At 54.8% G+C, this 24,563-nt stretch overlaps 1 protein-coding gene across 1 annotated transcript in view; it reads left to right on the top strand.

Annotated features, from left to right (window-relative positions):
• Positions 1-24,563, top strand: part of PLXNA2 (plexin A2) — a 140,893-nt gene that overhangs the window by 87,777 nt on the left and 28,553 nt on the right. Inside the window, exons 6-13 of the mRNA XM_053998046.1 lie at positions 362-485; positions 1,300-1,453; positions 2,694-2,790; positions 4,855-4,969; positions 12,537-12,737; positions 14,422-14,518; positions 15,704-15,897; positions 21,045-21,196. Coding sequence (XP_053854021.1) covers positions 362-485; positions 1,300-1,453; positions 2,694-2,790; positions 4,855-4,969; positions 12,537-12,737; positions 14,422-14,518; positions 15,704-15,897; positions 21,045-21,196 — 1,134 coding nt within the window. The remainder of the gene's footprint in view (positions 1-361; positions 486-1,299; positions 1,454-2,693; positions 2,791-4,854; positions 4,970-12,536; positions 12,738-14,421; positions 14,519-15,703; positions 15,898-21,044; positions 21,197-24,563) is intronic.

Here is a 24,563-nt window from a genome sequence, read left to right as displayed (position 1 = left end):
GGGTGTTTTTGGTGCTCTGGGGGTGTTTTCGGTGCCCTGGAGTGTGTTTTTGGTGCCCTGGGGTGTGTTTTCAATGCCCTGGGTGTGTTTTTGGTGCTCTGGGGGTGTTTTCAGTGCCCTAGGGGGTGTTTTCAGTGCTCTGGGGGTGTTTTCGGTGCCCTGGGATGTGTTTTTGGTGCTCTGGGGGTGTTTTCAGTGCCCTGGGGGTGGTTTTGGTGCTCTGGCAGTGTTTTCAGTGCCCTGGGGGTGTTTTCATTGCCCTGGCAGTGTTTTCAGTGCCCTGGGGGTGGTTTTGGTGCTCTGGCAGTGTTTTCACTGCTCTGGGGGTGTTTTCAGTGCCCTGAGTGCTCCTGTGTGGCAGGTGCTCCCCGAGGGACCGGTGTGAGCGGGCAGAGGAGCCGTTCCGCTTCGCGGCGAGCATCGGGCAGTGCCTGAGCGTGGCCGTGCAGCCCAGCAGCATCTCCGTGTCCGAGCACAGCCTCCCGGTGAGCGGGGACAGGGGACAGGGGCACAGCCACCTCCAGCAGGGACCACTGCACGCTCCAGCCTTTCCCCCTTCCCTCTGGCACAAATGTTTTCTCATGAAGTCACGCTCGCAGAGGGACAGGGGTCACCCGAGCCGGGGGAGAGGGTGGAGGGGGGGGTGGCAGAAACAAATTCCCCTTCCCCCGGTGCCTCAGCTCACATTTCCCTGGTCTCTGGAGCTGGTGAAAGGAAAGGCTTTGTTTCCCAAAAATCTCCTCTGTGAGCTGTGCTCAGGCCTGGCTCTCCGAAGCTTCCCAGCTGTTGCTGCCAGAGCCCCCCACGCCCCTGTGGCAGCTGCTGCCCCCAGCCCCCCGTGTAAAAATGGTGTGGGGACAGGGGACTCAGCCCTCCAGGCACTGGTTTGCCATGGGGACACTCCCCAGCCGTGCTGGGGACACTGGGGACTCTCTCCTGGTGTCCCCCATTCAGTGGGGGACGGAGGTGGTTGGACCTCAGAGGTTTGGGGATGGTCACTGCTGCTCTCAGGGTCCTGGCACAGGCACTGAGGGTGCCAAAGCTTCTGTAGAGCAGCCAGGGGACAAAAATCTGCCATTGCCACCACTCCTGACCTGCAGCACCCCAAGGTGGGTTTGTGTCCACAAAGAACATCCTTGCCTTCCTTTCTCCTCCTCCCTTCCCCATGAAAGGGCAGCTGGGTGATTTGGGGGGGGTCGTTTTGAATGGGAAAACAGGCAGGAGTGGGAATTGGAGGGAGATGTGGGGCTGCTCTGCCTGCTCACAGCTCTGGTTTGCTCCCTCGTGTCCCGGCTGCAGCTCAGCCTGCGGGTGAGCGATGCTCCAGACCTGAGTGCCGGCGTCAGCTGCCTCTTCGGGAACCTGAGCGAGGTGGAGGGGCAGGTGTCGGGCAGCCAGGTGGTTTGTGTGTCACCAGCAGCCAAAGATGTGCCTGCCATCCCCGTGGATCAGGGTAAGTGATGGCTCCTGGGCAGGGACACGGTGTGAGACAGCGCGGGGCAGCTTTGGGAGTATCAGCTGAGCAGAGCTGAGCCCTTGGGGCTGCTGCCAGAGAAATTCGTGCTGCTGTCAAAGCCTATTGAACCCAGGGAGCTTCATCCCCAGGAAATGCATCCCACACGGGGCAGGATGGGCTGGCAGCAGGCAGCAGGGAGTGCTTGCCCTGTCCTCACTCCCTCCCTGTGCTGCCAGACAGCTCCCAGGGCAGGACAGGAGCCGTCTGTCCCCTGCAGGGTGGCTCAGGGGTGGCCAGGAGCTCTCAGCCCTGCCAGGTTGGGTGAATCTGGGAAGCAGGAATCTCCCCTGGGCCTGGCTCAGCACCCACGAGTAGGTGGCTGCAGTTCCTCTGTTTCGGTGCTCATCTTTGGCTTGGCTCCTCATTAATGTCACCACTGTCATATTTTCTCTTCCTGTAACTGAAGCACCACTGGCTTGGAGCTCATTTTCCCCTTGGCATCCTTCCAGGTGTCCACGGTGCCTCCCTGGTGATGTCTTTGTGGTTCTGAGGCATTTTATGGGGAGCACTGTGGGGTGCAGAGCCCCGTGGCAGCAGGGCCAGGACAGGCTTCCCCAGAGCAGCCCCAAAAGAACAACCTGCTCTTAATTAACGCAGAGCTCAGGCTGCTGAAGGGCTGCACTGCTGCTTCACTTGTTTCCAGCTGTGGCTCCTGCTCTAGGAGATAACTCTGGGAGACGATGCCCAGAGAAGCTGTGGAGCCCAGTCCCTGGAAGTGTTCAGGGATGGGGCTGGATGGGGTTTGGAGCAACCTGGGATGGTGGAAGGTGTCCCAGCCCATGGCAGGGGGTGCCACTGGGTCTTTGAGGATCCCTTCCAACCCAATCCCTTCTGTGATTCCACGGTTCTGTTCCTGGGCTGTCTCTCAGAACAGTCCCACGTTTTACACTGGAGAGCGGATCAGGGAACAGGGCGAGGGTGCAGAACCATTCCAAGGCAGCCTTCACCCCTCGTCTCAGGGGCATTTTGCCACCGGGGCTGCTTTTTGGAGGCTTTGCTGGACGCAGGCACCCGGGGGGCTCCAGGGCAGGGCGTGGGGGGGGGTCCTGGTGGTGGGAGGTGAAAACCCGAGCTGCCCCAGCAGCAGGGGGCTCAGCGGTGGGCAGCAGATCCCCCCGGCTGTGCTGCTGCTCCCCTCGGCCCCTGGCAGCAGTGACGGGCTCTGCCCTGTCCCCAGACTGGTTCGGTGTCGTGCTCCAGCTGAAGTCCCGGGAGACGGGCAGGACCTTCGTCAGCACCGAGTTCAAGTTCTACAACTGCAGCGCCCACCAGCTGTGAGTGCTCCTTCCCTGCCCCCAAGCAGAGCCAAAAAACAGCCCAAAAGATTTGGGGAGCGGGCGCTGGGACCGGCCGGGGGGGTTGGCACGGTGCCGGGTCCCGGCTCGCACAAGGACAGCCGCTGCCCGGGGCTCCGCGGGGCTCCGGGGCCGGGAGGAGCTCGGGAGCCCCGGAGAGGAGCGAGCGGGAACAACCTCAACGTGCTGGTGCCCCCAAGCTGCGCGATCCCGCAACTGAGAGCTCGGCTGGAGCGGGGAGGGATGGGAACGGGAACGGGAACGGGAACGGGAACGGGAACGGGAACGGGAACGGGAACGGGAATGGGAATGGGAGTGGGGATGGGGATGGGGATGGGAACAGGGTGGGAATGGGAATGGGGATGGGAACAGGAATGGGGATGGGAACAGGAATGGGAATGGGAATGGGAATGGGAATGGGAATGGGAATGGGAATGGGAATGGGAACAGGATGGGTTGGGAACGGGATGGGATTGGGGATGGGATGGGAACGGGAACGGGAGTGGGAATGGGAATGGGAATGTGAATGGGAATGGGATGGGAACGGGAACAGGAATGGGAATGGGAGTGGGAGTGGGAATGGGAATGGGAATGGGATGGGAACGGGAATGGGAATGGGAATGGGAATGGGAATGGGAATGGGAATGGGAACAGGAACGGGAATGGGAATGGGAATGGGAACAGGAATGGGAATGGGAATGGGAATGGGAATGGGAACGGGATGGGAACAGGATTGGGAACGGGATGGAAATGGGATTGGAACAGGAATGGGGATGAGAACAGGATTGGGAACGCAATTGGGAACAGGATGGCAATGGGATGGCAATGGGATGCCAAACCAGACCAAACCAGACCAAACCAAACCACTGGCCTGGGTGGCCAGGGAGATCCTCCTCCCTCAGAGGGGAAACTGGGAGCTCCACCAGCCCCTGCTGGGAATGCTGGAGGCCAGGCCAGGCCAGGTGAGGTGCTGCAGACCCAAAGAGGGACAGAAATGGGTCGGACAAATGAGCAATTAACCAAGCTCACAGCAGTGGGTGCTCTCCCCCAGATTTGCCTGTGCATGATTAGGAGAAGCTCCCCTGGCTGTTGAGGTCAGCAGGAATTCAGAATGAGAGCACAACTGAGTCGTTAGAGCTGCTCTGGTGGCAGCAGCAGCTCACACCCTGCCCTGGTCCCTGTGCCCAGCTGGCACAGAGAGAGCCCTGCCTGCAGAGCTGCTCTGCTCCTCTTCCAGGGCTTCATGCCTCAGGCCACGCTGCCACTTCCCTGGTGACATTTGTCTGCCTGCCCTGGCCTTGCTCCAGCACGTCCCGGGCACTTCCCTCTCCAGGCAGCCCCACGGTGCCCGGAGCCAGGCTATGGCATGGCTGAACCCAGGGGCACAGCTGATCCTTGTGCCACCAAGAGCTGCCACGTGGCAGCAGGGGTGGCCTCGGAGATGGAGGAGGTGGCAACTGCCAGGATTAGCAGCTGTCACAGCTCCTGCATCTCTGTGGCAGCAGCGAGAGGGGAACAAAACCCACCCAGCCACTCTGCTGGCAGCTGGGTCCCCTGGGGCTGAAAAGGGTCTGTGTTCTTTCAAAAACATTTCATAAACAGTTATTTTTTTTTCCCCCAACATGAATCAAAAGCACTTGCTGCACCCTCTGCACTCCAAGGCCAGGCAGAAGTGTTGTTGACTGAAGCATTCCTGACTTGCAGAACAACTAATCCCATTTTTGCCAGGCTTGCCTTCTTTTTTAAAACTAAAGCCCAAGCCTGGTGCCTGTGCAACACCCTGCTCTATTTTACACCAAGCCAACGATGTGTAATAAATCCCAGCTTGCATTTTACTCTGGAAAAAAACTGTGAGGCTGCCCCAAGTCTGTCTTTTGAGCGTGTGTGTTTTCCCAAACCTGTTTCTCGTTTTTTGCTCTATCAAAACCACCCCCCACCAAAGAAATTATGTTCCCAGGAAGGCTGGATTTCTGGCAAGGCCTGGAGAGGACTGCAGCCCTGCCCAGGTGCTGAGCCCTGTGCTAACCCCTCCTTTCCCCCCAGGTGCCTGTCCTGTGTGAACAGCGCCTTCCGCTGCCACTGGTGCAAGTACCGGAACCTCTGCACGCACGACCCCACCACCTGCTCCTTCCAGGAGGGAAGGATCAACGTCTCCGAGGTACCACGCTGGCATTCCTCCCTTTATCCTCTGCTTCTCCATGCCACAAGCAGCACAAGCCGTGTTTGTGTGAGGTCTGTGGGTCTCTCTGGTGTCCAAAAGTGCAGATGCAGCTTTAAAGCAGGTTGGTGTGGACCTGGGAATGCCCAGGTTCATTAATGACAATAATTGCTGGAGTGCTTTCCCCCAGGGGGCCCAGAGACTCCTCAGACCCAGCAGCTTTCAGCAGCTCTGCTTTGCAGCCCCAGCACCAGGGCTTTGCTTGGGCTGGTCGGTGCCTGGTGTTGGCAGGGCTGGGGTTTATGGCAGAGCCTGAGTGTGGCTGATGAAGGAGGGAATTACCAAAAGCACAGCCCCAGGTTTTGGAAAAGGGAGCTGGTGCGGGTTCCAGGCCCTGGACCCGGAGCCATCTCTCTTAGCAGCTCATAAAAGGTGTGGGGCTCCAATCCAAAAATGCTTTTAACACTTGGAAAGGCGCAGCCCATTGAGGGCTCTGCCAGCTCTCCTGCGTGTCCCAGGGCAGAGGGATCCATGGAGGGAAGGGGTTTGTTAGCACAAATTGAACATTGCCAGGAACCCTTGGTCTGGGGTTTCTGCCCTCCTTGTCCTGCCTGATCCCCTGCCTGCTTCACCTTCGTGGGGTCCTGATGCTGGCAGGGTCCTGGTCTTTGCCCTCACTGTTCCTACAAACAGCTTTGTAGCACCTGAAATGAGTGCAGGTCCTAAAGCTGTGAGGGGAAAATGGTTTAAAAGATGTTCTGGAAATCCTGAGAGTCCTGGAAAGTGGGAAAGGCAGCAGTGAGGACATGTAGAAATACGAGAAAGAAAGGAGAGGAAGGTGTGCCAGTCTCCAGACAAATCCTTGTCAGTGAGTGATGGACACTGAGGAAAACAGAAGAGATCAGTCAGTGGTGCAAACCCTGAGCTGTCAAAAAGGAGTGACTGAAGGTTTAGCCAGGTTGCTGCTAAACTAGGAGTAAACTCTCCTCTCGTGTCAATGCTGCCAGGAGATCCAGAGGTAAAGGACAGAGTCATTTCTGAGCTGCATGTGTAAGGACCTGGGTGGGAATCTGCAAACCCAAGGATGGGCAGTGCCTGGGGTGGGAACAGATACCCAAGGAGAAGCATCCACCCCAGGAACAAACCAAAAGCTTTCTCCATCCAGTTCAAAGTCAAGAAACTTCCTTTCAGCATATCAAGAGAAAGCAAAACCCTTTGTTTCTCCTCCTCTTGAGTGAGGGGGGCAGGATCTCCTTCACACTCCAAGCATCCCTGTCCTCCCAGGCTGCACAGCTGGAGTTCCCCCTTCTCTGGGTCCCCAGAGATCTCAGAAGTGTCTGACAAGTCTCTGCTAAAGTAGGACAACCCCATTATCTCTCTTGTCCTCCTGGGAGCACCCAGGACTTGCCTGAGATCACACAGAGGGAGAGAGTGGAGCACTTGGTATCCCTGGAAGTTCCTGCTGGGATCACAGGGCTGCCGTGTCTCCAGAGAACTTCCTCTGTCATCTTCATCTTGCAGAGGTTGTTTCTTACCGGGGGATGTTCTGGGACACCTCCCACCTTCCTGGTGATTAGCTTTGATAAGGGCTGATGATAATGATACAAGTGCTCTCCATCATTTCTTCCCCAGCACAGGCAAAACCACCCCAGATAAATGTGTTTGCTTGTTTAAGAGCCATGAATTTCCTCTTCACACACAGCATGGTGATGATGCCTTTGCTGTGGGCCCTTCACCAACACAGAAATAAGTAAATGCCTCATGAAGAGTTTCCTCTCCTAAACCAATTCGGATCACAATGTTCTCATTGTGTCAGGGCCTGATGTATTAGGAAATTGTTTGTGCTTACCCTGGCTCCCTCCCCAGCAGAGCCAGTGGTGTTTGGAGCGGGTGATCTCCGTGTCTGTGCCCTACTTTCAGTCCCCTGTGCCTCTCCTTACGTAAGGTTTACACACGTGTTCACACGGGCCTGCAAATTTGCTCGCATCTTTATCTTTAATTTAAGGGAAAATATCTTGAATATTCCCTTTTACTCCTGGCCCATCAGAACTGGCGTCCCAGTGGGATTGGATGTGTAACGAGCTCCCTTTGATGCTCCCAGGAGTTGTCTGTCTGGAGGAGGAACAAGAGCTCAAAGCCTCAGCCACTTCACGAGGAGATGGGGGAGAGAAATTCCTTCTCCATGAGCTGTGCTCTTGCTCCTTGCAAGGTTCTGCCCCCACAGACCGGGCTAAGTGCTGCCTTCCTGCCCTGCCTGCGTGGAAATACAGCCCAGAGAGCTTTTCTCATCCCTCCACCTGCCCTGCCAACAGGAATTGTTTGCTCACATCCAAGGGCAGAGCTCAGGGACAGATGTGGAAGCCCCAAAGGTGGGTGGGTGCTTTAGGAAAAGTGGAAATGTGGCACACGTGGTTTGGGGTCACTGGTCAATGAATACAGATATTTCACAGCCTTTACAGCAGAGGGATCTTGCAGGACAGAGCTGGCTGCTCCTGGTGTCCTCCCTCTCCTGGGAATTTCTGAGATGGGGGAACCCAACTCCTCTGAGGTCTCCATTTCCAGGTAGGCAGTTCTTTGGGAGTTAATTATTAGAGAAGCAATTATTTTCCCATCCTTTTCCTGGTCAGAGTCTTCACTGTCAGCAGAAGGTGCTTGCTCAGACCTTGCTCCCACTAAATCAGGATTTCTGCAAGAGATTCTCGTGAGGCACCGATTGTCCCACTTTACAAAACCCCAGATCAAGGCAATGATGCCATCTTAATGTGCCTGATGTGGTTTGGTTTGTGTGAGAGGTTTCATGATGCCTCTCTCTAAATGTCTGAAGCTCCCAGATGAAGAGGAATGTGGATTCATAAGCATCCTTACACCCCATCCCAGAGGAGAGCTAGAACCAAATAAATCCTCTTAGCTCCCCGGAATGTGAGAGCCCGTCCCTCTTTGATGTCCAGCGTGTGCTGATAATGCCATTTCCACAGGGGGGACGCTGATCTGGGGACAGAGAGTTTCAGATCCGGGGATTTCAGGAGCTCCCTTGAATTCCCACTGATTTTATGGCGACGCCCTTGCCCCTGGCTGTGCCCTTGGGTGCTGAGTGCTGCTTGATGTGCCTTGAAGGAAACAAAACAAAATCAGCCCGTCCTCACGCCTGTCCTGCCCATCCCCACGGCAGCAGAGCTGGGATGAGCCGGAGGTGACTCAGAGCCACATCTCAGGCCACCAAAGCCAGCCAATGGCTTTGCAGTCTCACACCTGACTTTGGGGACATGCCTTTGCCTGAAATAGGAACAAAAAGCTCGGTTTCAGCAAAATTCCCTCAGCTCCGAGCTGTGGCAGTGCTTTTATCAGCCGTGTTTGGTGATGGGAGGGAAGGAGCCAGGTGGGGAAGGGCTGTGGGAGCAGAGGGAGATGTTCCTGCCTGAAACCTGTCCCCGTGCCAGGGAAGCGCTCCTGTGCTCACCTCTGGCGCACAAAGGGTTGTTTACAGGAGGGAAAGGTTCCCTCCGTGGCTGTAAATATCCCCCTGCCTCCCAAATTGATGGAGGAGACCCAGGTTACAGCACGTGCCCGCAGCTCGGGGCTAATGGTGTGGGGAAGGAATTTACCAGGCTCGGCTCCAGCTGCCTCCCTTTCATGTCTGGTTTCTAAGGAACAGGGTCTGCTCTCCTTTCCAGTGGCATAAATGAAGGATAATGTGTTTCCATGAGTGACAGGGACTGTAATTTATATCATTGGGAGCACAACTGTGAACCAGGGGTTTACATTCACGTGCCAGATTGGGTTATGTTTATAACTTTAAAATAACGTGCAGCAAGTTAACATTTGTGGAGAGTTTGCAGGGGATTTTTGAAGATGAAAAGTACAAAAACAGTCTATTTAGCCATTTGGGCTAAATCCCATAGTCAGAAGAATTGCCTGCCATTTCTAGGCAATTTTTTTCCCCAAATAAGAGCAAGGAGGTTTGACCTACTAAAACTGCTCGGTTAAACACAAATAATAACCATGGGTGCTCTGTTCTGCTCCAGAGACAGCTGCAGAACGCGGGTCTTTAAGGTATTTATAGACCTTGGAGTCTTTGAGGCTAAAAAGTGTTGGAGAAGCATAAAATGTCTTTGTAAATTGTGTGTGCTGATACTTCACAGGCAGAATATTCCCCGAGAGTCTGTGCCACTCAGGCAGCGGAGCCTTGTCTTCCTCCAGCAGATCTGATCCGTGTTTATTCTGGCGCAGGGAAGTCAAGGAGGATAATGAGAGGATTCTGCCTGTTTGTTTAGCGAGAGGAGGCAATAATGGCCTTTCTAACTCGCAGCAGGATTTACCTCTCATGAATTAAAAAACAAAGTAAACTGATTACGGAACAAGTTGTGTATTCCACCGCCTTTATTCGGTGTTTTCTGGGTGTTTCTCGCGGCCAGAGCCACAGAGCTCAGCCCCAGGAGCAGGGCTGGTGCTGCCAGCCCCTTCCCAGTGCACCGGGAAATTCCTGTCAGGGGAACCCGCATGGACACAGGCCCTGCTCAACACCCTAACGAAATAATCCACCTGAACACTGGCTTTTGCACCAGGGAGCAGCTGGGAGAGGTGGTGGAGGGACAAAACCACCCTGCCAGGCTGTTCTCCTGCAGCAGCAGCCATGTGAGAGCCAAAACCCCCACACAGGGTCTGTGGGAAGGGCTGTGTGTGCAGGGATGTGGGAGTGCAGGGATTTGGGGTGCAGGGATGTGGCTGTGCAGGGATTCAGGTGCAGGGACATGGGTTTGCAAGGATTTGGGGTGCAGGGATGTGGCTGTGCAGGGATTCAGGTGCAGGGACATGGGTTTTTCAGGGATTTGGGGTGCAGGGATGTGGCTGTGCAGGAATTCAGGTGAGGGACATGGGTCTTCAGGGATTTGGGGTGCAGGGATGTGGCTGTGCAGGGATTTGAGGTGCAGGGACATGGGTTTTCAGGGATTTGGGGATGCAGGGATGTGGCTGTGCAGGAATTTGGGGCGCAGGGACATGGGTTTTCAGGGATTTGGGGATGCAGGGATGTGGCTGTGCAGGAATTTGGGGCGCACATCACTGAGGCAGCAATTTAAAAAACAAAGTGGAAAAAGAAAAGCCCTGAAAGCCGAGCAGTGAGGCTGGAAATGGCTCACAGGGGCTCCACGGGGCGTGCAGGGTCCGAGCTGACCCGAGCCCTCCCCAGCCCTGGCAGCTCCACTCGCTCAGCTGAGAAATTCAGCAGCCACTGCCCGCAGCAGTGTGGCTGCCCACGAGCATCCTGGGTTTTCTGGAGTCTGGCATCTTCCTACGGATCTCTCCATCCCAAAATGTGGATCCCTTGTTAGTGTGATCACTGGAGCTGTCAGCCAGCACGGAGGGGCCGCCTCGCTTCTGCTCAGGCTGCGCCTGCCTCACTTTCCCCACAATCCCAATGTGACATTTTCCTTCCACTGGAACCAAAGGAATGAAAACAAATTAAATATACATATATATATATATATATTTTGCCCCACTCATCTCTAATAATGGCAGAACCATTTCTGCTGCCAGTGTTTTGAGCTCAGGGAGCAGATGTGGGGATGGGAGCCCTCTCCCATTCCCTTCCCAGGGAAGGCAGGAGCCTTTCCTTAGCAGTCGCCTCACGGACGGAGCTGGCCAGGAAGGATAATGGTCCATAACATATTCATTATTTTCAGGACTGTGCGCTGAAGTTCTCCCACTGGTGATGCAAGCATAGATTTTTTTTTGTTTTCAGTTGTAATGGGGTAAAGATTCTGCAGCTCCAGGTTGCTTTTCCTTCCAGCCCACGGGCGTCCCACGGGGCTGGGCCCCTCTCTGGAGCGGGGCCATTTGTCTCCTGCTGCTGCTCAATGGGACTTTGAGGTGAAAAGCAAACCCTCCATGCAGGCAGGTGTTGAGTGGAAGGTGGCACAGGCGAGTGGTGCTTCAGGAGAGGAAGGAACGTGCAGAGTCAGCTTGGAGGAGCTGGATGGAAAATGCTGTGAGTCCAGGGAGTTTGCTGGTGATGAGCTGGGTTGGATCCGTGGTGCCAGGGTCACTGGGAAGCAGGGAATGCCATTCCCTTCCAGCCTGTGAACCCACTCCACTGCAGGAAAGGGCCTCCCTTCCCTCCCCAGCGCAGCTGATGGAGTTTGAAATCACTCTTGGCTGTTAATCCGTGAAAGTCCCTGTTAGAAATAAAATAAAATATATATATACGGAAAAAGTGCCACTAAAAAGGTTTATGAGGCTGCAGTTTAAGTTAGTGGCTCCTCTAGACCAGAGCATCTGTTTCTCATTTACAGCTCGCTGGAGCCAGTGCTGAAACAACTTCCCATGGCCCTGGCTGGGAGCTGGAGGGGGAGCCTGCCTTGGGGAGGGGGGATTTTCCCCCTGGACACGCTGTCCTAGCGGGATCCTGGGCAGGATGGCTGCCTGGCATTGCCATCAGCAGGATTTCCTTTCATCCCCAGGCTGGAGGGCAAAGGGCTTGGGATGCCAGGCTGGGATTTGGCAGAGGGAACGTGTTTGTTCTAAACTCCTGCTTTAGCTTGGGATTAATCATTCAGTGTCAGGTGCTTACAGGTACTTAGGTTCCTTGTTCCATTAGATCAAAGCAAATTAGAGCTGAGCAGAATGTAAATAGAGCTGATGGTCAGAGCCTTTGTCTCAGCGTGTTGCAGTCCCTGGTGTAGAAATTGAAGAAAAATTGTATTTCCCAGCGTGTTGTGCAGAGATAATGTTTGGGATGTTGAGATCTCACGGGAGGGATGGCACACAGTTACCAGGAGCTGACAAGTCGTTTTTTGTGGTCCATCTCAGGGTTTCATTCAGACATTTGGTTTGTGCTTGGGTGAACTGTGCAGTGGTGCTTCACAGAGTCACAGGTGGTTTGGATGGGAAGGTGTCATGGTTTTGTTTCCATCTCTGGCAGCCTGAAGCAGTGAGGTGTCCTTGATTCCCAGGCCTGAGGAGGAATTGTTGTGTCTGACCAAAATGGGAGAGCAGCAGCTCGCGCTGTGTGCGGAGTTATACACTGAAGAACTGCAGGGTTACAGACAAAAACCATCAAAGCTAAAATCCTAAAACATACAAGCCAAAATCAACTGAATACCCAAAATACAAATACATATTCATCACTTTGGTCCATCCCATTCCTCGCTCCGTGTGCTAATCATTCCAAAAGCCGTTAAGCATGCGTAGTTTGTTCCTTGAAATGGGTCGGTGGTCCCTTTCATGGGGAGGGGTCCCAGAATGAGGAAGTAAATGAAGTCTTCCTCATTCTGACCTTTCTACCTTTTCAATGCAAATATGACAAATGAACCTTGGTAGAACTCCCATTCCTTGTCTTCAGAACAGAGGAGGCCCACAACTGTCTCATGTTCCTAAAAGCTGTTTGTCAGTTTCTATATTCTTCATTACAAACCCAGCTAACTAAACATTGTGTTGACAAGCAATCAATTATTAGTTAACTACTAACTCTTAACTTCATCAAGGCCTCCTTACAGAGTCCTTTTAACTCCTCTAAAATCTCTTAAAGTTTATGTTTCACCATAACCTCCCACCTTCTCCCCTTGCCTCCCAGGACTGCCCGCAGCTCTTCCCCACGGAGGAGATCCTGATCCCGGTGGGAGAGGTGAAGCCCATCACGCTGAAGGCCAGGAACCTGCCGCAGCCCCAGTCGGGCCAGAGGGGCTACGAGTGCGTGCTCAGCATCCAGGGCATCGTGCACAGGGTGCCCGCCCTGCGCTTCAACAGCTCCAGCGTGCAGTGCCAGAACAGCTCGGTGAGAGCAGGGCTGGGCAGGGCGGCTGGGAAATCCCTCTAATCCCGGCTCCCAGGTGGGAGAGCGCCCGCGGGGAGGAGATGCCTTATCTGGAGTGCCCTGGCTGCCGGTGGGGGGGTCAGCCCGGGGAAGGGGAGGAGGAGGAGGAGGAGGAGGGAATGCGGGAGGTGTTAAGGCAGGCTAATTCACACACGGGGAGATAAGGAGAATCACAGACCCCTTATCGGGGAGCTGTCAGATCCCAGGTCACGGTGGCTGGATGAACAGAGCAGTGCTGGAGAGCGGGGAAGGAGGGGGAAAGGGAAGCTGCCAGGGGAGAGAGCAGAGCAGGGCTGGAGAGGGGAATCACCGGGTGATGCTGCCCGAGGAGCAGGGCACGCTGATCCCCTCCTCAGGACGGGGCTCAGCCTCGCCATGGGCACCCCAAAGTCACCCTGGTGGGTACCTTGGGATGCCAAAACACAAATGGCAAATGCAGGCAGCCCCGTCCTGATCCACAGCCCAAATTTGGGTCTCCAGTGTCCCTCCACAGCTGGGGACAAGCAGGGACAAGCGTGGCCCTTCCTCTGCTCACCATGTGCTCGGAAAGGGCCCTGGGCAAAAAGGGCACAGTCAGTTTGTTTTAGGCAGCAGAACAGGGTCCACTTGAAAATTCAGTGCAGATGGTCTTAAATTGTTAATGAAGTTTTGAATTTTTAAAAGTTTTACTGGATATTTATACATCGCTGGCCATCTCTGGGCCTTGCAGCTTGGTGGATAATAAATGTATTAATAGTATATAGTACTTTTCCTATCCAGAGTGATTTATAAGCATTAGAGAAGCACTTTTATTGCTGTTGGGCTGATAGGAAGTGGTAGGGGGAGGGTGTGAGGGCCGTTCTGGACTCTCAGCTTCTTGTTCCACACCAGCTTAGTAAAACCCAGGCAGGGTGAGCCAGTACAGTCAAACGTGAGTTAAAACTGCACAGCTCCTGCCCAGGGACAGGAGAGCAGGCTGCCCTGCTCTAATCACCACTCCCTGGTCCCAGAGAGGATGGCAATGCTCACTCACATTTTGAAGTCTTTTTAGCAGCTCTCGGTTGGCCTAAAGAGAGCACCAGAGTGAGGCCTGGCCACTGCTGGGTGTGATAATGGGAATTTCAGCATTCACTGGGAATTCAGCTGAAGCATCCAGCCTCACTCAGCCACAGCCCCCAGGATGTCATAAAAAGGGGAATAATTCAAGCCAGTGCTATCCTGGAGCAGGCTGAGACAGTGGCTGGGGCTCTGCACCACCTGTTTTTGCTCAGCTGTTTCCTGTTCCACCTGCAGAGCTCTGCAGTGGGGCTTTGGAGCTCCCAGTCACACTGGGGTGCACAAACTGGGCAAGAAGCAGCCTGAAGGCAGCAGTCCCAGTCTGGTTGACTGGAGGGGCTGTGTTGGTAGGCCAGAGACTGAGTGACGAGAGCAACCACTGCAAGTGGAATAATTAATCTGCTACCTCTCACAAGGACTAGATCTGATTTAATTATCTCCTCCTGATGAGGAGAAGGGAAAAGCAGAACCCTGGAGATGAAGTGTAAAAATGTGGTGTCTGAGGCACCAGCAGGTGTTTCTAAGCAGACAATAAAGATGGTTTCTCTCAAAAAACCCTCTTTGGGAGTGTGGTCTCCCCAAGCATTTCGCTCTGGATCTTGCCCTGCAGTACCTCTATGATGGGATGGACATCAGCAACTTGGCAGTGGACTTTGCCGTGGTTTGGAACGGGAACTTCGTCATTGACAACCCGGAGAATCTGAAAGGTAAAATCTGCTTCAGTTGGCTTCAGGCCATGGGCGGTGGGGGGCTGGAGAGGGGCTGTTGGGGCAGAGACACCGGGACCACTGAGGGTCACCCTGCGGAGGAGAGCAGCTCCCTGCACTCCTGGTGCTGCTCCCTGAGCCTTGGCTTTGGGATCCACCTGTGCAGGGGCACCTGCGGCTTGGGGAGACAAAGCTGAGCTTGTGCTGGGCTGGGCAAGTCCAGGAGCAGCTGTGTCCTGAGGGAATACCCCAATCCCAGCTGTGTCCTGAGGGAATACCCCAATCCCAACTGCATCCCAAGGGAATACCCCAATCCCAGCTGTGTCCCAAGGGAATACCCCAATCCCAGCTGTGTCCTGAGGGAATACCCCAATCCCAGCTGTGTCCCGAGGGAATACCCCAATCCTGGTTGTATCCTGAGGGAATACCTCAATCCCAGCTGTGTCCTGAGGGAATACCTCAATCCCAACTGCATCCCAAGGGAATACCCCAATCCCAGCTGCGTCCCAAGGGAATTTGTCCATCCCAGTTGTGTCCCTTGGAATTCCCTCAATCCCAACTACACCCCAAGGGTATATCCCAGTTGTACGTCAAGGGAATCCCTCAATCCCAGCTGTATCCCAAGGGAATCCCTTAATCCCAGTTCTGTCCCGAGTGAATCCCCAATCCCAGCCGTGTCCCAAGTGAATCCCCAGTCCCAGCTCTGTCCCGAGTGAATCCCCAATCCCATCTCTGTCCCAAGTGAATCCCCAATCCCAGCCATGTCCCGAGTGAATCCCCAATCCCATCTCTGTCCTGAGTGAATCCCCAATCCCAGCCGTGTCCCGAGTGAATCCCCAATCCCATCTCTGTCCTGAGGCAATCCCCCAATCCCAGCCATGTCCCAAGTGAATCCCCAATCCCAGCCGTGTCCTGAGTGAATCCCCAATCCCATCTCTGTCCCAAGTGAATCCCCAATCCCAGCCGTGTCCTGAGTGAATCCCCAATCCCATCTCTGTCCCGAGTGAATCCCAGTCCCAGCCGTGTCCCGAGTGAATCCCCAGTCCCAGCTGTGTCCTGAGGCAATCCCCCAATCCCAGCCGTGTCCCGAGTGAATCCCCAATCCCATCTCTGTCCCAAGTGAATCCCCAGTCCCAGCCGTGTCCCGAGCCCGTCGCTGAGCCCCGCCGTGCCCTGTCCCCGCAGTGCACCTGTACAAGTGCGCGGCGCAGCGCGAGAGCTGCGGGCTGTGCCTCAAGGCCGACCCCAAGTTCGAGTGCGGCTGGTGCAGCGGCGAGGCCAAGTGCACCCTGCGGCCCCACTGCGGCTCCCCGGGCGCGCAGCCCTGGCTCGACTGGTCCAGCCACAACGTCAAGTGCTCCAACCCGCGCATCACCGAGGTGAGCCTGGCGCCCCCGGCCCGCTCCTCCCCCCTGGGCTGTCCCAAAATCCGCCCGGCCCTGAGAAACGCGGATAAAACGCTCCGGAACTTTCTGGGACGGTTTTAGTGCGCGGCCTCCGCCCCACCCGCGCCGCGGTGACCGCCACGGGAATGCTAATTAAACCAGGGAGCTAATTAGTCTGGAGTTGGTGGTTCTGATATTTCTGTTCAGCCCACTGAGGGATGCAAAATGTGTCCCAGGAGCATTTCCAGCAGTGAAACCGCACTCGCTCTGTTAACGCTGCTGTGAGGGATGACGCTCCTGTCGGGTGGGAAAGAAGGAAGGTTTGGGTTTCTCAGTTAATTAAATCCCCCCAAAAATGCCTCCCTTGCCCTGGGTGTGTGTCCACACTGCAAAAGGTGTAACACAGGAGGAGCAGAGTTGCTTCTTACACTAATGCTGGTGGCAGCGCTGCTCAGCACCCAAAATCTGCCAGCTGGATCAGAACTCAAGTGAGTGTGGAAATCTCCTCTTAAATTAAATTACTTTCTACACTGGTTTAACTAAACTGGCTCAGATCCCGTGGGAGGGAGGCATCAACCTCCTCCTAAGGAGGAGAGGAGGAAGCACAGAGGCTGCTGCTCTATCAGGGCTGGGTGGGGCTGGCAGGAGAACGATGTTGCTGAGGAGGGTCCATCCATCCTCAGGGACCTTTCCAGACTTTGGTATTTCTGCCTTAGGCCTTCTGCCCAGCAGTGTTGCACTTTGCTGGGCAGGTGTTTCTCTCGTGCAGTGTTTTGTACAGGGCAGAGTGGAGCTGCTGGGATTTGCTGGGGCTGGTTGTGCAGGGATGGGAAAGCATTAAAAAGGGTTGGAAGCCTGTCCTTTCCCTGCTTGGTTGGTCTCTTTGTTTTCCAAGTCTCAGCTGTCCTACCAAGAGATAAAATGATCCTTAAAGGCTTCCCTGGATCTTCCCCTTGCCCTGCCACTGGGCAGGACCCAAACTTCTCTTGCCCGAGTGCTGTTCTGCTGCACAAGATTATGCTACAGGAAGCAAAACAGCCTCTACTGAGATTTGCTTCCCCATAAACCATGCAGAAAGTTGTCAAGTCAAAGAAATCCTGGAATCATTTATCTGCTCCTCCTTGAGCTGGGCAGAGAAGGGGAGAGGCACCAAGTGACTTGCATGTGAGCAGTGCCAGGCTGGCTCTGGCAGCTGGCTGCAGGCAGGGCACTGCCACCAAGTGTTTTATCACCGTCCAACTTGAAAGCAATACTCTTGGGCTCTGTCCAAGCAGAAAAGAGCAGAGCTCTGCTGTTACAGATTTCTTGACTCCATCCACAGGTCTGTGTCTCAGCCCTCAGAGTGAGACTCTGGAGGAGACCATGAGACCTCCCCAGCTTTCGCTGCTGTTGGGTCCTTTCCCAACATCTGAGCTTTCTCAGGATTTTGGGCACACAATGCCCAGTGCTGCAGAGCTGTACAGCTGGGAGGACACCCTGCCCTGCGGGGGCTGACCTGGGCCTGGCAGGTCCAGAGCTGGCACTGGTGCCACGTCCCCCATCCCTTGGGCACCAGCAGTGACCGGACTGGGGAGCAGGGTTTGCTCTCATACTGGAGCTCACATTGCAGCCTGGATTACCCAGAGTAAAAGAGCCTTTAATATGGGTTGGTTTCCACTCCTCCTGCTTCATCTGGCCAGGTTCACTCTTTGTGACAAGCCTGAGGTCAGGGGCCTGGCTCCCAGGCGCCAGCGCCTTCAGCGGATGCATAAATAAGAAGAGATTGTGTCTTAATAGTTCTAAAAGTAAATGAGCAGCGGGGTATTTGCAGTCTTTTCACTGCGTGAGAGGCCCAGCCCTCCCCAGCAATGTCCCCTCAGCAGCTTAAAACTTCCACCCGGTCTGTGGCCTTAGCAATAAATAAATAAAAATCAGTTTTCTGGGAACAAGCGGCGCTCTGATCTCCTATTCATTTATTTGCAGGCCTCATTAATATAACATCAGTGCAACAAACAGCTGAAGGGGGGGCAGTGTCAGGCTGAATAATGGAGTTGCTCTGCTGAGATAACAATTAGGTTCTGAATGTGCCATCAGCTGAGGCAGAGACAAGGAGGGATCATGCCGGGATGACAATGCTCATGTGCCGCTTCCCCGCTGGGCTCATCAGCTGGGATCCAGGGCTTAGAGCAGGAGCAAAAGAGCACAAAGAGGATGGAGGTGGATGGGGCCTGGGGAGGGGGCAGGGGCCGTGCCGTTGATTGGGTGCTCTCTCTGCACCCGAACAGATGCCAAGGGCTTGCTGCACGGGGCTCCTGGCTTCCCTGCAGCTCCCGGCCAGCCCCGGCTCCAGCTCTCCCCGGCTCCTCGCTGACTTCTTCTGCAGGCAAAATGTTGCTTCGTGTCAGAAATGCTGAAAGATTCAAGCAGCAAGACATGACACTGAGAACATTTATCCCTCGTTGTTGGAGCCGTGTCTTCTGCAGGCTGCGAGGGGAAGGGTTCTAGCACTGGGCTGGGGCTCCTGGATCCCTGGGATCCTTGGATCCCAACCTCAGGGATCCCTTGGACTCCAGCCTTGGGAATCCCTTGGACTCCAGCCTTGGGGGTCCCTTGGATCCAAGCTTTGGGGGTCTCTTTGATCCCAGCCTTGGGGGTCTCTTGGATCCCAGCCTTGGGGGTCCCTTGGATCCAAGCCTTGGGAATCCCTTGGACTCCAGCCTTGGGGGTCTCTTGGATCCCAGCCTTGGGGGTCCCTTGGTTTCAGGTAAAAAGCAGCAATAAGAGAAGCAGCTCTGGAGCACCTGTGACCCTTCCCTGATCAAGGGCAGGGTGTGAGGGTGACCGAGCTCCTGGCACCCCCCTCACCCCTGTAGCCAGCCCATTTTATGGATCACACAGGGCTGCACACCTGAGCTGTCCAGCACTGCTACAGGGGCTGGGTTGGGATTCGTCTCGTGCCGTGGGGAGAGGTGACCTGCCCAGAGTAATTCTGCCTCCCACACCCCGCTCAGATCTCAGTCACTTTCAAGATGCTTCAGTTTAGCAAACAACCTGAAAAAACTTCCAGCAGAGGTGTGGATTCCTAAACAGCAAAGGTCCAGTTCCTGGTGGTGGCCTTGCTCTTTCTCAGCTGCCCTGTGCAGGCCCTTTTCATCCTCCACAGAGCTCTAAGTGAAAAGCCAGTCTAGTGAAGTGATTTCCTTGAAACTGGGGACTATTTCTTGCTAATCCTGTCTGTCTCAGATCAGAAATCTGGCCTGGCAGCCCTGCAGCTCCCAGCACAGCCCAGCTGGGATTAAGGCAGACCAGGGGCTGGCTGTGCTGGAGGTGCCTCATCCTCACCCCGGCGAGGAGCCCAGGATGCTGCTCGGAGGGTCCCCAGCTCTGGGTGCACCGGGACCTTTAAGACTTATCTTCTTTCTGCGATTTTGACTGAATCTCTCCAGCTGTAATTAATTGAATGCATCTGTTCTAACCCTGGGGCTGCTTTATGGCACAGTTACTTCAAAACTGTTCAATTAGTGGCCACTAAAATCTAGGTCGAGTGGAGCTCCATATTGGGGATTTTCCAGGTCAGGACATTTTTAAAATACAGCATCAGCTGGGCTTTGTTCAGGGAGGCTGCTCAGCCCCGCTGCTTCTGCTCAGGTCAGGAAATGGCAAGCGGTGGCTTCTTTTTTTTTTTTTTTTGAGCAGTGATGAGACAACGAGACGGCGGAATAAGTGCCCCAGTAAATGCATTTTAGCATCATCCAGAGCTGCAAAGGACAGTTGTAACTGTCAGGCAAGTTCAGGTGATTCCCCACCAGTGATGTAAACACTGCCAGGCCTCCAGGACTCGGTGTAACACAACCCAGCTTGGGTTTGTAGTGGCTTTATGAGCACGTCGAGCTTCCCGGAGCTAAATGATACAAGACAGGCCGTGGTGTGAGTTACAGGGAACAGCAGCACAACAGGCAGTGCGTGGTGAATAAATTAAAAACCTCCATCAGGCAGTGGAGGGGAGAGGGAGGTGGGAATTAAAGGATGTGGAGGAAGGAGGGGGTGGCTTGGTGGCTCTGGCATGGAGTTGGAATAACCTCAGCACGTGCAGCCAAAAATGGGACAGAAAGCCCAGGGAAGTGCTGGAGTCAGTGCTCAAAAACCAAGTGGATGTGGCCATTGGTTTAGTGGGGATGGTGGGATTCCGTCTTGAAGATCGTGGATGTCTTTTTGGAGATGCTCTGGGGAGCTGGGAAGCACAGAAGTGATGGGGACAGGGGTGGCCCACGGGGGCTGCTGTGGGCCAGGTCACTGGGATGGGGTGTCCTGGTGGCACTGGTGTCTGACTGCCTTCCTCACTCCTGAGGAGGTGGAAAAAAACCACCCATCCATCTGGAAACAGCGAGGAAAACGTTCTGAAGAGCTCAAGTTTTTTTGCCAAAGACAAGGGTGGAACAAAGAAGCGTAAACAAGATTTATCCATTAAATTAATTAAATTGCATTATTATGGATTGTGTTTATTTATTAATAACAGCTGCAGCACGGGGAAGATTAGAAACTCACCCAAGAGCAACAACAGAGCGGTGGCAGATTCAGGATAACTGTCTGAGAGTCCTGGGTCCAAATTTTGTGACCATGCATTATTGAAATTTATACTCCTAATTGAAGAGGAGCTCGTCCTTAATGCAAGTCCAGGGAAGCAGGGATGCTTATGGCTGAGGCAGGCTATAAACAGGCAGCTTGAAAGCACACACCTCACCCTTTAACATTTTTAAGTCATTTGAGGTGCCAAGTCACTAATAAAATGTGACATTAACATTCAGAGAACAGCCAAGGCAGAAGGTAAAGTTCTCCAAGCACCAGGCTGCTTCTGGAAGGTGACTTACCCTGCTCTGGATAGAGAAAATAGGAGCCAGGTTTATCCTTCTGCAAGGATTTCTGGGAATGGCACTGCCCACTCTTCATGGCCGGCTCAGGGACCTTGGAGCTCTCCTGGAGCACGGCACAGGTGGATTTCAGCATCCTTGGGCTCCTCCAGGACAGGCAGAAGAGCCGTGAGGGGTGGGCCTGGCTGGTTTGGCAGCAGGAGCAGGAGCAGTGCTTCCAAACCGGGGGTGGGGCTGAAGAACGGGCACGGTGGGGACGTCGCCTCAGCTTCCCTGTGTCCTGTCTCCCTGCAGATCCTGACGGTGTCGGGGCCCCCGGAAGGAGGGACGAGGGTGACCATCCGAGGCGTGAACCTGGGCCTGGACTTCTCGGAGATCGCGCAGGGCGTGCAGGTGGCCGGGGTGCAGTGCACGCCCCTGCCCGAGCACTACGTCGTGGCCGAGCAGTGAGTGTCCCCTCCCCTGTCCCCACCACGCGTCCCCAGGGCCGGGCACCCCACAGAGCTCCTCCCTGACCTCCGGCCAGCGCTCAGGAGGCCAAAAACTCACCTGGAGCCCAGGCACCTGCAGGAAGGGCTGTGGAGGCGGGCATGGGAAGGGATTCCAGCACATTCCCGCGTATCCCCGCACGTTCCTGCGCATTCCTGCGCACTCCCGCGCACTGGACTCTCTCTGCAGGGGTTAAGCAGCCCTTTAAGCTTTCATTAAAGGTTCTGTTTCCTTGCACGCCGCGGTTCCTGCTTGGCTAAGCACCTTTGCTGATGAGCACCTTGCCGCCGCCGCCTCCCCGCGCTCCCCATCCCACTTGGAATTCCGCCGGCGCCGCCGGCTGCACGCAGCCATTTGTTAGGCGGGCGAGGCGGTGACAGCCCCGGAATCCGAGTGGGCTCCACTGGAGTCAATCCATTCGTTTCACTAAGAAAAACGTCAGCCCAATATTAGAAAACAGGCCTGTAACAGGGGAGACGGGCGGATAGACCCCACGGCGTGGCGCCCGCCCCTCTCCTGCCCCGCGGGGCTGCGCTGGGGGAGCCAAGGTGCTGAGAGGGTGTTGGGGGGGACATTTGTGCTGGGTGGGACGGGAGATGTAGGTGATGTGTCCCCCTTGGGTTGTGTCATGACCAGGATGGTGTCCTGCGCAGTAGGACTGCGAGTGTGGGGCTGCTCCCAGCAGCACAGATCTGCCCCGGCTTCGTCCTCTGCTGGGAAATGCATTTGGTGGCTCCCACTCAGAGCCCAGCAGACCCAGGACCTGTCACCAGCAGCACGTGGTGGCGCTGGTTGGGTTTTGTCCATTCCTGGTGTTTCTTTCCCAGCTGTGAGGCAGGAGGGGCATTGCTGGCCCCTCTGGAGCAGCGAGGGGCAGGGCAGAGTGCCAGGGAATGTGGCATCACGGGGTGAAGGGTGCTTGGGGCTGCCGCAGGAATGGCTCCAAGCACGGCTTACTGCGAGCAGTTGGGGCTGTTCTGCCGCGCAGTACTTTGTTATATTTTATTTTTCAAATAAAGGACGGAAGATTATGAAATTATCCCCCTTTGATGGTATGAAACCCTGATTTTATAATCATGACTCTAATTACGGCTCTTGAGCTTTCAAAGTTTGTTAACATCATTAAAACATTTACCCTGGGCAGATAACAGCAAGCGTTAGCATGAGAGCTGCCTTTTAAAGATGAATACAGATAAAAGGACCCTCTTAAGGGTTCTGTGGGCAGACTGAATTCCAGGACTGTAATGACTCTGCCATATGCTCCAGCCCCGCAATCTATCAGCCAGCAATTAGGTTAATGTTGGTGAAAGGGCCACTTAGCCCGGCAATCAGCACCCTACAGCTCTGCCGAATGCATCATTTTGTAACAAGGTACCTGCTGGGGCTTTGGCTTTGAGCGGGACTCGGGGCCAGGTGTGTACCCGGTCACTTGTGCCCTGTGCCACACCCGGCCCTGCCCAGCTGCTTACTCTGCTGGCACCAGTGGAGTATTTGGTGTTTCCCCGCGGCAGAGAGAACCTCCGCTCTCCTCTCCTGCCCTTGGCGTGCCAGGAATCACCCCCAGGCTTTCTTTGCCGTGGCCCCAAGCTCAGAGTGGCCTCCTGTCCCCGCTGCCAGTCTGCAGGAGGAGGAGGAGGAGGGAGAGGTGAAGGAATAACAGGCAGAGAGGTGCAGGGGCGACGTCTGGTTGAAAGGCAGAGCGAGGAGCACGTGGCAGAGGAAGGCTCGGAGCTGAGACGCTTCAATCCCTGCTCTCCAAAGGCAGCGTCTCTCCAGGCAACCCCTTTTGATGTGCAGCAACGAGGACGTGCACGTTCCATCTCTTTACCAGCATGTGTGCATTTCATCGGGCCTCCTGGCGTCACCTGTGCACAGCAGCTTCTTTTTTTCCTTCGGTCTTCGTGGTTTATTTTATTTTATTTTATTTTATTTTATTTTATTTTATTTTATTTTATTTTATTTTATTTTATTTTATTTTATTGTTTTATTTTATTTGCAGTGAATTTAATGGTGCTGGAGGCAGCTCGAACGCTGCCTTCCCAAATTGGGGCCTTTTATGTCTTTGTGTGTGATGGGCAGAGGAGTGAGCGCTTCCTTCTCCTTCAGCCTCAGCAGGCAGAGGCTGCTCTGGCTCTCCTCTGCTCCCACTGCCAGGGTCAGATCCCCACAGGTATCTCCTCACGGGTGGATCTGCACCTCCTGCCTCAGGCAGGTTACTCCTACCTTCAGCTTTTCCTCCCTGAGGCCAATTACCCATCCCCAGGTCTCCAATCCCCCTCTCAGATTTCCAGTCGGGGGCAGGTTCCTCCCACCCTCAGCTTCCCAGAGCCTGCAGGGATGCTCTTGGATTTATCTTCCCGGCATTGCTGTGGGAGCAAGCAGCATCCAGGTCCATCTGGAGAGCCCTGCCAGCTGATGCCCCTCTGAAAACCTCCCCCAAACCTGCTGGCATGACTGGCATCCGCTTGATCCCATCCCCAGCTGGTGTCACACATCCCCCGTGCCCTGGGATTTGGGGGTTATTCATCCACGGTGATCAGCCGTGGCTAACCCCAGCAGCTCTCCCTGGCCCTGCAGCTTTGCCCTGGGATTTTGGGGTTATTCAGCCATCAGTTGTGGGTAACCCCAGCAGCTCTCCCTGGCCCTGCAGCTTTGCCCTGGGATTTGGGGGTTATTCATCCACGGTGATCAGCCGTGGCTAACCCCAGCAGCTCTCCCTGGCCCTGCAGCTTTGCCCTGGGATTTTGGGGTTATTCAGCCATCAGTTGTGGGTAACCCCAGCAGCTCTCCCTGGCCCTGCAGCTTTGCCCTGGGATTTTGGGGTTATTCAGCCATCAGTTGTGGGTAACCCCAGCAGCTCTTCCCTGGCCCTGCAGCTTTCCCAGCCGCAGGATGTGCCCACGGGGCTGAGCTGGACCACACCAGGAGCACGGGGACAAGCTCCTGTGACCACCACGAGGGCGTCTGTGGCAGCCAGCCCTGTCCCCCAGCAGAAGCTGCTCTCCAGGGCTGTCTCTATCATCTCCCAGCAGGTTTCTCCAGTTTTGATTAACTGGGAGTCTGCAGTGTGAGCTGTTCCCTTAATGAACTCATCTGTTACTCTGAGGACTTCGCACTCACTTTGCTACTGGCTAATATATTGCCATTAGTGCTCTGCTTTGCTCTGGAGTTTACAGCTTGTAATAATTATGTCTAATTTTGATTTTTTTTTTTTCCGTTTAAATTACTACACAGGGTAAAAATAGACTCAGTAATTAACTTCTTCCAAAGAGGCAGATATCAAAGTTAAAAGGGGGGGGGGGGGAGAGAAAGGAGAAATAAAGG

The sequence above is a fragment of the Vidua macroura genome, chromosome 24 (assembly GCF_024509145.1).
Source record: "Vidua macroura isolate BioBank_ID:100142 chromosome 24, ASM2450914v1, whole genome shotgun sequence".
In the NCBI taxonomy this organism is placed as follows: Eukaryota; Metazoa; Chordata; class Aves; order Passeriformes; family Viduidae; genus Vidua; species Vidua macroura.
This window is presented reverse-complemented; position numbering and strand designations above follow the sequence as displayed.